This window comes from Sinocyclocheilus anshuiensis, unplaced genomic scaffold (assembly GCF_001515605.1).
Source record: "Sinocyclocheilus anshuiensis isolate Anshui unplaced genomic scaffold, SAMN03320099.WGS_v1.1 scaffold1222, whole genome shotgun sequence".
Classification (NCBI taxonomy): Eukaryota; Metazoa; Chordata; class Actinopteri; order Cypriniformes; family Cyprinidae; genus Sinocyclocheilus; species Sinocyclocheilus anshuiensis.
In genome coordinates, this window is record NW_015555818.1 from 287,937 (window position 1) to 300,107 (window position 12,171).

General features: G+C 34.2%; 1 protein-coding gene and 1 long non-coding RNA gene across 2 annotated transcripts in view; both read left to right on the forward strand.

The window, feature by feature from the left end:
• LOC107675233 (clavesin-2) overlaps positions 1-1,958 on the forward strand; it is a 23,569-nt gene extending 21,611 nt beyond the window's left edge. The window contains exon 5 of the mRNA XM_016469515.1: positions 1,655-1,958. Within this exon, the coding sequence (XP_016325001.1) occupies positions 1,655-1,748 (94 nt within the window). The 3' untranslated portion in view covers positions 1,749-1,958. The remainder of the gene's footprint in view (positions 1-1,654) is intronic.
• An 838-nt stretch (positions 1,959-2,796) lies between these two features.
• Positions 2,797-12,171, forward strand: part of LOC107675225 (uncharacterized) — a 10,514-nt gene continuing 1,139 nt past the window's right edge. The window contains exons 1-2 of the long non-coding RNA XR_001632582.1: positions 2,797-2,863; positions 5,064-5,070. This is a non-coding gene — a long non-coding RNA (uncharacterized LOC107675225). The remainder of the gene's footprint in view (positions 2,864-5,063; positions 5,071-12,171) is intronic.

Genomic DNA, 12,171 nt, shown 5'->3' on the forward strand with positions numbered 1-12,171 from the left:
ATTATTATTATTATTATTATTATTATTATTATTATTATTATTATTATTATTATTATTATCTACCATTAGTTTCTAGTAATTCTAAAAAATACAACTTTTTTTAATACTATCAGGCCCAAGACAATGTCTTAAGATAATCAATTAATTTGTCATTTTCATACTGGCAAGATGCATCACCACTGACATTTTTACTTCCAGTCAGTGATGAATCAAGCAACAGAGTTATATGGTATTCACTTAGTGGTTTAAATTTCCACTTCCTAATACTCCCTAAAATGTCATTGTGTTAAAATGAGTGTGAGCCTAGGAATGTCGGATTTTAAAAAGCTAACACCTCCCACAATCTTCCAAAGGGTAAATTATTCAGAATAATTAAAACCACACTTCGTCATTTTGTCTGCTCTGGAAAGGTCACATGGACATCACTTGCCAACACAGTTTTCTCTTGTGTTTGCATTTGGTTGCACTCAAATAGCATGGATTCTTGCTGTGACGTTAGTTTAACAGCTTATGTGCGTCATCCTGTGATTTGTTAGTTGAAAAACGATGTAGTTCATTATCCTCAAGAGATATTTTGTGTTATTATGGTTGGTAGGTTGCTGTAAGTGATTTCAGACTTTGCCACAGACATTTTTTGCTGTTTGCTGAGTCTAGGTCTGTCACAGAGACAGGTGGGAATTCTCCAGACACACGTTTCAGTGAAAGTGTCTGGTAGTTTATTTCATGTTTGGTATTTGAGAAAAAAAACACTTACTGCACCTTTAATTTGTTCCTTTGGGGTCTTACTGCTGTATATTTTAAAAGGCAAATTAGACCAATCTTATCTTTTAAAGTCAACACAAAAATTGAAATTATTTACTTTTTGAATAAAGGAAAGTATTTTTATTGTTCATAAATACTTACTGCATATATATATATATATATATATATAATTTTTTTTTTCAGTAATGACTGGCTATCCTTTATCCATAATATTACTTTTTCCAGAGGATAAAAGTTGTCTTGTCTGAATCAGGAGAGAATTTTTACAAGCAAAAACAGTCCAAAACAGTTACAAACAAATATTATGGTGGATTTTGATGTGAGCAGACAACAGGGAATATACTTTTTCCAGTAGTGGAAGTGTTTTTATGGATTATGGACTCTCAGTATTTTGACCAGAAACAATGGTTTTCACTTCACAAGATGTTAATTGATGGACTGGAGGGGAGTAGATTATTTGTGGATTATTTTTATCAGCTGTTTGGACTCTCATTCTGACGGCACCCATTCACTGCAGAGGATCCATTGGTGAGCAAGTAATGCAATGCTAAATTTATCCAAATCACTCTCATCTACATCTTGAATGTCTTGAAAGTGAGTACATTTTCAGCAAATTAAGATTTTTGGTAGAACTATTCCTGATTTTCTTATTTGATTAGTAGCCTAGAAATATTACACATTATACATTCTTTAAAATATTTAGTAATAATTTAAAGAATGTAATAAATAATAATCTAATACATTTTTCAAATAAATGTCATTACTTTTCTTGTTTATTTTGAGGTTTAGATTCAATTTTGTATCCTGGCTTTTCAGTGCACTCTCAGGATTTTTAATTTCTCAGTTGTGCATCTTGAAATCCGGTTCATTCATATTTTATTTATACCCACAGGTCCCAGTCCGTGGTGGAACCAGGTGTCCTGAAACGACCAGAAAAAGTGAAAAGCGAAGAAGAAAACATGCAGCCGCTGCTTTCTCTGGACTAAAGGCTTTTAATTCCCCAGGCAACAAGGAAACGTCAAGCCCAGTACGCTGGGGAGGAGTGCACCTTGTTCCTATAATGCAAGAAAAAAAAATGTACAAAGAAAGGAAATGTTTAAAAAGCGAAAGAACACACGAACAGCCTCCAGGAACACTGCAGAGAGCTGCCAGTTAAAATCATAGTTTTGAAGCAAAGAGCTAACGGCGAACACACGAACAGCCTCCGGGAACTCTGCAGAGAGCTGCCGGTTTAAATGATATTTTTGAAGCAGAGAGCTAACGGCGGACGTCCGTATGTAATTGTCAAGTGCCAATTAAAATCTGTAAATACACTTCAGTTCTAGACGTGAGATTGAGGGAGTAATTGTAAAGACTGCTGTGAATATCCTTTGTGTGCTTCTCGTGATTATTATGTAGAACATGGTACTGTAGGATGGATAATCATGCTTATAAAGATTCACAAGCTTTGGGGTATCATACATTTATAATCCCCAAATCAAGAGTCGCTCAGGAGTATTTGGAAAGGAACACATAAAGAGTCAGACAGGCATATGCTACTTCCATTAAAGAAAACACCATCGTTGGTTTCAGTGTTTCACAGCAAATACCCCTTTACTAAGAAAGGATTTTTCTAACGAGCGTTTGCTAATATTATTTTACCACAACGTAAGCGGTGTTTTCCGTTTAGTATTCTTATATCCCAGAGGGGTTGAGTCACATTTAGTAGGCTTTAGCTGATTCTTCACTGATGGCCTTGTTGTTTACACTTTGTCGTAGAGCCGTGGAATATCGCTTTATTTCGTAACCATTTCCATATTAGGCTAAGTTGGTTTCCAAGGCATTTGTATTCATACCGAAGACCAGATAGAGTAAAACAAAGTACCGTCTTTGCAATCTTTCCAACTTCAGAGTCACTGCTTCTGAAGTTAAAGAAATAGATCACCCAAAAATGAGAATTCTCTGTTTATTTACTCACCTTACGTCATTGCAAAAAATAATATGAAGTGTTATTTTAGTATCACTGAGATACTATTATAGTTTAGTAATATTTTAATTATTTTATTAACTAAATGAATAGTTTAAAAACTATATGTGTTGATATATTTAATATACTGTATATGTTGCCCATATGTTGATATTTTTCCATGAAACATGAAAGGAGAGTTTTGGGATGTTTGGAACAACACACTCACAGGGTGAGTAAGACAATACATTCATTTTCGGTCGCTCTATTCCTTTTAAAGTATTATTTAAAATTCTTCAGTATTACAAAAATGGAATTAAACTGTAACACTAACACTGCGGTTGACACAGAGCCATAAAAAGGTGTTGTACAGTGACACATGCTAGTGCATGCTTCCACATGCTTATCTTGGTCAGCTTATGGTTTAGATCGTGTGAAAATAGTTTACTCTAAATTATCAGCTGTTTTATGGAATGCTGTGTTGAAATACTTAAAAGTACATTCAAATCTTCCAGGCTTCAGCTTTTTGCTGAGATTTTTCTCAATGGAAACAAATAATTACACATCCTCAAAGATTTTAAACAAGTGGTACTTCCCAGACAAAATTCACAATATAAATATGTAATCAAAGCCTCTAACTTGGCTAAACAGTCAATAGGAATAATGAAGTTATCTTTCTATTTTGTGTGATACATAATGTAAAATTCTGTGGGCACAGCTTCTGTACAGTGGCTCAGTTTGGTCCTATTTTTATTTTCGTATTTCATATATCTAAATTATCAGCTGTTTTATGGAATGCTGTGTTGTCATTAGTCTTTGGCAATAGGATTTTTACAGCGGTTTAGTTTCAAGCCCAAATTATTGAATTTAAAACTCAGAAGTTGTCCGTTTTATTTCAGGGATTTTTTTTATTATTATTATTTAAGTGTGTGTGTGTGTGTATGGAACAAGGGCAATATACAGTACATTTAAAATACTTAAAAGTACATTCAAATCTTACAGGCTTCAGCTTTTTGCTGAGATTTTTCTCAATGGAAACAAATAATTACACATCCTCAAAGATTTTAAACAAGTGGTACTTCCCAGACAAAATTCACAATATAAATATGTAATCAAAGCCTCTAACTTGGCTAAACAGTCAATAGGAATAATGAAGTTATCTTTCTATTTTGTGTGATACATAATGTAAAATTCTGTGGGCACAGCTTCTGTACAGTGGCTCAGTTTGGTCCTATTTTTATTTTCGTATTTCATATAAATCTACAACCCTTGAACTATTACACATGCATTGTTGTGCATATATGCTGAAACTTACAATATGGGCGCATTGACAGCATCTAATGTCTCTTTATATACTATATATGCCTATTATGTTTTGTTCATATGCCATTTATAACATACAATCAATAATGTATCAGTAATTCCATGCATTTATCTCTAAAGTTGTTTATACATAAAGTAATGCTTTAGATACTGTTAATACATTATGTACGTTTCAGTGTTTATGTAAACATGAAAACATCCCTTTTTTCCCCATCTGTAGCTTTAAACACTAAGGCTTAACAACTTAATCTAAACCAGATTTTCTCCTTGCCACAAGAAAATAATGACTTTTTATATTTAGTGGACAGCTCGTTGTGTTAAGAAAGGTGATTTCTGTTTTTTATTCGCTTTATTCGCTGAAACTAAAGTCTGCCCACTCTCATGACTCACTGGGCTTCTAACATCCCAAGGAGCGAAAATAGTTTCTAAAACCTTGCTTTATCATCCTGAACAGAAACAGTGAGAACAAAAAGTTGAAAATTGGCTGTCTTGAATTAGAATATATTTCCCAGAGAGTAATGTCACTACTTTGGGTTGAGAGAATGGCATTATGTCACGTTGTCACATTCAGATGAGCAGGAAGGCCTCAAACGATGGTGTAAATTGTTACAGTATATATTTAGTAGAGCTGTGTTAATGCCATGATCAGTATTTTAATACACCTTGAATTTATTTGTATTCCTGTATTGTATATGTTTTTGGTCATGCTGCACTATGGACAGCCTTGTTTGTATTTTAGGCAATGGGAATGTTGATCAAATTGTCTCCATTTTTCTAGCCTTGCTTTCTATGGATACGTACATGTATTGCCATTACAACCAAAGCAACCCTGGGTCAAGGAAACCGACAATTATCCCCTGCTTTTCTAAAGACTACAGGAACAATACATTTGGTATTTCTTTGATTGTTGGCTTATCTTTTCCATATCACTTTGATTGTATAATAGGGGGTTAGTGCTGAGAAGCCCATGCAGTATAGAGGTATTATCATGCAGAACAATACATGTGGTTTAAAGGAACATGTTGAATGGAAGTAAATATGTGTATATGTCCTTTCAAAATGCTGAGATAAATTATGTAACTGAAACTAAACTGCGAAAGGAAAAAAAGCAGCCAATAAATATTGATATACATAGTTTAAATCAATGAATCAGTGTGTCTTTGAATGTGATGTTAATTTTGCTTTGTTTTAACAGGTTATTTAATTTTAGGTCTTATCATTAGAGAGAGAAATGTATATTTTGGGTACTTTTATTCAACAAGGATGCATTCAAATTTATCACAAGTAAAAGCAAAAACACTTATATATATATAACACAGAAGTTATATATTTCAAATAAATGCTGATCTTTTGAACTTTCTATTCATCAAAGAATCCTGAACAAAATGTTACAGAAGTTATATATTTCAAATAAATGCTGATCTTTTGAACTTTCTATTCATCAAAGAATCCTGAACAAAACGTATCACAGTTTTCACAAAAATATTTATCTACACAACTATTTTCAACATTGATAATAATAAGAAATATTTCTTGAGCATCAAATCAGGAAGAATTATGATTTTTTGAATGATTATGTGACACTAAAGATTTTAAAGTACTTTTACATTTTAAAGCAACTGTACACAAGTTTTTACCTTAAAATGTCGGTTTATTCTGATGGTACTAATACGGTGAATGGCTTCTGTTTCTTTCCCAAGCTCTCCCCAAAACTTCTGTTCAATATGAGAGCATGTAAGTTTGGTAAACCGGTACGAAATTCCACGAAAATAGAGCATTACTTTACGGCAGCAACGAATGCACGTGTACAGTTAAGACAGCGGTATAGCCTATTTACGACAGTGAATTCCACCCACTGAACTGTAGGGGGCTCTAAAGTCTAGACTACATACTACTAGGCTACATGCTTCATACTACATACATTTAAATACTTTTAAAATATAGTAGTTATACATTATTATATTTTAAATTGTAATAATATTTCACATTATTAGCCTACTTTTTTACTTTTTAATCAAATAAATGCAGAGCACAAGACTTCTTTCAGTATTAAATCTTACTGACCCCAAACTTTTAATTTACAAATGCAGCACAAAACCACTGGCCTTCTGCATTATTTAGTGAGGGTGTCATCATAACAGCTCACACAATCAGGCTGCGGCTCTCTGATGGCCACGCACGTGTAATACACTGCAGTAGAGAGTCTAATTAAAAAGCATTCGTCATATTTAAGACCATGTCGTACGTCTGCTGACCATAATGGTGCTTCCTGTTCTTCTCTGTATGCATCACCTCTTTATTTCCACAAACTCGCAAGGAGTCGCTCATGTGCAGACCTATTTATCTCCAGGGCTTTTATTGTCTACTGAGCCCATGGGATGCCAGTGCTAATATGAGATTCACAGTCACACTGTCTTCTCGAGACAGCAGTTTCCATACTGGAGAGTTTGGCCTCGTCTAAACCGGGCTGTTTTAAATGGAGATGAAGCACTGATCCTGCCCTGAGGAAACTTCGCTGCTGATAATAGAGGAAGACTGCTTGCTTTTATGGAGCAGCAGGGAGTTTGTGAATCATGGATTTTCATGCAATACAACCATGATGAATGACACACTAACTGAACATGATATGTTGCAATGAGACTTTCATTCATGTGTGTTAAAATACTTTCTTCTTATTTGAGGAGGAGAGACATGAGACAAGAGGATGAACTTTTTTGTGAACATATATGCACAAATGCTGTCTGTTAGGGAAGCTGTTGTCTCTTTCAGACACACTCACAGTGATTGCCAATATCAGGATGGACACAAACTGATTCATATATATATAATAATAATAATTATTATTATGTATGATATCTTTTGCATTTTATATTATTATTATTATTATTATTATTGAAAGAAATTAATACTTTAATAAAATTAATAGTTTTATTCAACAAGGTCCATTGAATGAATCAAAAGTGACAGTGAAGGCTTAAAATATATAAAAAATAATATTTAACTTTTCATATTTTTATATTTGAAGTTATTTTATGTTCTTATAATATTTTACAATATTTATTTTTACTGTATTATTATTATAATTATTGAAAGGAAGATTTGTCAACATTTATATATGAGTACATACATGGTTGTCAGTCATGCTCTGGTTTCCATATACTACAAAAGAAAAAAAAATGTCCCACCCTTTTCTGAATTATTTATATAGAGCTGCTCTGAGCACATTGCGGTCATAGTTATCAGGCTGACCCAGATATCTTCACTCATCAGCTGATGTGACCTGCTTGAGCCACATACTTATCCAGACTGAGACCCAGAATCCAGAACCTTGGCTTAGATCATGTTTTATTTTTTTAAGCCAAGCAGCCATGTAGAATTCGGCTTAAAATAGTGGACCCGTTTTATGTTGCTCTCAACAGATGTGGGGTTGAAGAGGGCAGACTAGAGGGAATTACAGCAGCAAAGTCAGAATTTATTCACCAGCTTCTCCTGAGCAGATTAGATTCAATTAAAAATATGAATGGCCCTACCAGTGGTGTCCAGACAGCAGCCATGTAATCTCATAAGAAACCGGAGAAGGTTCACAATTTCTGGTTTGAAGAGTGTTCAAGATGTTTATTACCAATTGTGTGAACTGTGAAGTTGAGTGTAGATGCACTTTAAAATATAGTTTAAAGTTTTAAAGAACATAAAGCAAAAAAAGCTTAAACTGGCTACAGTGAAAAAAAAAAAAGGATATTTGGAATACTAGATTTGCTGAATACTACTAAGAAGCAGTCTGAATTCTGAATAGCATACTAGCATACTACTCTTACTATTTCCGTAATGCATGTAGCATGCATGCTAGTATGTAATTGTGAATTCAGCCCATGTTGTGACTAGGCACCTGAAGGTGGCTAGCTACCAAGTAAGCACTTGCTAATATAAAAAAAAAATGTCTCATGGATATCCTGTTGAGCCTTTTCCTCTGTGTGGATTTGATTCCTGGCTTTCTGTCATGCAAGGTAAGGTAGTTTTTACATTTTTAAGACCGAAACAAGATCACATTAGCTAGCTGTGGTTATATCCACCCGTAACAGCATGCTTGGAAAACACAATGTTTGTATCAAAGTTTAGAAGGCCAAAGGTTACTAAATACACTGTGAACAAAATGCATTTGAGCTAATATTTAGCAAGTAAACTAACCTAATTTAGTTTCCGTTTGTTTGCTGACTGATTGATTCATATTTTTTGTTTTATATGGAAAATATACAGGAATTTGTCAAAAACAGTGTTTAGAAAAAAATAACTGAGAAGAAAGATTCACTTTTTGGCTTCTTAACTATTTATAATATTTTGTAATGGTTCCTTTGCTGTTTGTTTTTACTAAGAGCAATAACAGAGGTACTAGAGCCAAAATAAATTAAAAAATGATTATCACAGTCAAAAAGCAATGATATATATATATATATATATATATATATATATATATAATTCATGATCAGTTCCGTTTCGTCAAACAAATTAAACTGGTTACAAGACTTAAAGGAGTGTTACTAACCCACCATCATTTTGTGAGAAAAAACACTCTGATGTTTCATTCATAACAAAACCTCGAAAGACTGAATTATACAGAGCGCTTTTTCTCTATCTTTTATTTATAATTGCTTTCACACATTTGGCTTTTGACACATTTGGCACATATTATTTATTCAAATAAAATATTCATTTTTTCACCCAAATGAATAAGTACATGAAAAAAAAAAGGAAATCGTCACAGAGGAGTTTGCACAAAGCGATTACTTTATTACCAGAATTTTGCCCACTCCAAGATAAAATCCAACAAGATGTGAATAAAAGAAAAAACAACAACACTAGTCAAAATTTCATTTGGCCCTACTGACAGATCTTATTCAACATTCATAAGAACATGACAGTTTGGCATATTTAAAACTGCGAATTAGGTCTTTGTGATGTGATGACAAATTATGGCACAATCTGACATTAAACTGCTAAATCAAACCACAAAATCCCAGTTGTCTACTTTGTGAAAGAAAAACCGATCTGTTCTTTTATAAGCTAAACATACAACAAGCTTTAACAAAAGGGTGACAAGTTCTAGGTTTTTAACCTCACGCCATCAGCGCAAGTCTTATGAAAGAAAGATCATTTAGCAGCCTCTATTGAAATTCAGTGTTACAAGCTAATTTAGCACATCAGAAACTGACATATTCAGTGTTCTCAGGGGTCATGCGAATAGCAAACACATAAAAAACAACAACTGTAAGAACAACCTCTATCACCTCTTAATATAAAGTTTTAAGCCCTAAACATGAATTGTATACATCTATAGTGCGCAAAGCCTTCTGAGAATCAACAGTTGAGGTTCCACCACGTAAACATTGCATTCTCGCTGTAAACTGACAGTGATTTTTCTCAAAGTCAGACAAAAATGATGCCTATTTTATGCATGTTTCAGACAGTGTCATTGATATTTATTGTTCATTCATATATATATTTTAGGAATATCTACAGTACAGTTGATGTCCTCTCTGCTCTGTGCAGGAAGCTGCATGTTGTAACTTCAAAGTGAGATTATTTCTCTGGCCTACTTCTCTGTTCAAAGTCAAGCAGTTACAGCTAACTGTCTCACTGTGTCCTGATTAAAGAGAAACAGCCTTCTGCTGCAGTCACTACAGTATAAACATGATACAGTCTTTCTATAACCATCTGTAGCCCATATGCACAGCGGCACTCAAAATGCGGCCGGCTGTTCACTCTCGTTCTTGTCATTTTGAATTTTTTTCCACTTCAGTGAATACACTCAAGGACATATAGGTCATTCTGATCCTTAAGTTACTGAAAATAAAGATCAGTGTGTTCTTGAATAAGACAAAGTATTTCTGGTTCAAACTGTCATACCCGCAATATTTGCACTGAACAGTGCAATATGTTACAGGAACAAGAATGGACAGTGACCTCAGATCACCATCTTGAAAATCACTGTTGGTCAAAGTAAAGTCAAATATTATACACATACATCTGTTTTATTCTACGACTGTATTTTACAGTAAATCCACACAGTTTGATGACTGTCTAGGCCAGAGGTCTTCAACCGTGGGACTGGAAGTGGTCTGCCAATTATTGTTAATGCCAAGCTTTTTTTTTTTTGTGAAATAAATAAAAATGTGGTAAACAAAATCAAGATAAATATTTAATTGTCCCACTCACATTAAAATATTAAGCAAATTTAAAATAATGTACAAGAAAATGACTCTGTATATAAATAATGATGATAAAGAATTTTTAAGAGCATTATATTACATCGCCCTGCATCATATTTGCTGAATGAAATACAATACTTGTTTCTTACTAATTGTGGGGTGCTGATCAAAAATAGTGCCTGTTTGATTTAGCACTTTTTTTTTGTTGTTGTTGTTTTTACAAAACATGATGAATTTCGTAGCATATTTGCTTTCAACAACCATTCCTAGGGTGAAGAAGTCTTTAAGTCTTGTAATAAACTTAAAAACTGCCACAAAGACATGATGCAGGTTGCAGCTATTAAATTCTCAGCCAGTTTTTACATGTATAAATGATTCTGAAGACATTATTTTATGCCTAATCTTGATTTCAAGTTTAGAATTATGGCCAATAAAATGCAAACATGACCAGATGTTTTCAGCTACATCTATTGGTGTTTTACTACATCCGAACAGTGTCAGAAACAGGGGCGTCATGCACTCATTATTTTTGAGGGGGCACGAGTTGGGAGGGGGGTAAGTCATGTGACACAGCCACAACAGCACTTATGTTTTATTTATTTTTTCCTTTTTATTCGAAACATGCCCAAACGCATTAACTATATCATGGAATATCTTGATTCTCACCTTTATAGATTATGTTGATCTATGATGGTCAAAGTAACCTAATAATGTAATCCAGTGGTTCTCAACCCGCGGACCGTCACAAATTCAAATGCGGCCCACCATGCTGAACACAATTTAAAAAATAACTTTCAGTTTTACAATTCATTTTAGTTTTTACATTAATTTAAAAATGTACTAAACAAATATAAGCTATAATGTAAAATAATTTTGTTTTTCATATATTATTTTCATACATGAGCAGACCTGTACTATTTATTTGTGTGCACTCACAATATCAACAAAATGTTGTGCTTTTATAAAATAAAGAAATCAAACACGATGCGCTTTCTGCCGTCTCGGTCTTGAACAGTAGCGCTTACAAAAATGAACCGAAACTCAGCGAATACACGCCTCACAGACATGATAAATATATCTATAGAAAGCTTTAAATTACTAAACGAAATAAAACAAATAAAAAACAAAAACTCTTTCATTAAAATCATAATCCGTAAAGATGCACTTCTCTCTAAAGGCGCGTCTGATGAGGAGATGGCGAGTCAGGATCGACAACGTCATCCTTGCGACACCGAGCTGGACACTAAACGCCGTTGAGCCGCTCTTGACAGTCGTGGCAGCACGGTCTCGTGTTGTTTCCACCAGCACGGCAAAAAAACAAAAAAAAAACAATTAATCACTAATTGATGGATGTCTAAAATATAAAAATAAGGAGAAGCCTAAAACAAGCCCGATGCCCGGCCCGCGTCTTATGACGTGAAAATTGTCCCGAAGCCCGGCCGGAGAGGCATAAAAAAGTCGGGGACCGTTGGGCCCGGGCTGAAATGCAGGGCTCTAGTTCAGGCAAAAGGAAACACCCATACTATTAAATTCGAAAGTGCTTTCCATATTTGGATCAACATAGGCTACATTTGTGAACGCACATTTTCTGCAATGTGGCGCGTCAAGTCACGCTTCCGTGAGCGTCTTACAGACTGCAACTTACAATGGCAACTTCATTGTGCTGTTACTCTTTTCAAGCCGAATTTCACAAAATTGGTCAGCTCCCGACAGCATCAGGTGTTTTATTAATGGGGAGTATAATTATTTATTTATTTATTTATTTCAATGAATGTAATCGATTAGATATCATAATATTTAGGCTATAATAGGCTATTATAAATCTGGTTGGCTTGTATTGGTGACATAATATGTCAATGATATGCTTGCAGCCCGTGAGACTTGCACTTGGACCATAGTGCGGCCCAGTGGAAAAAAAGGTTGAGAACCACTGTCTTA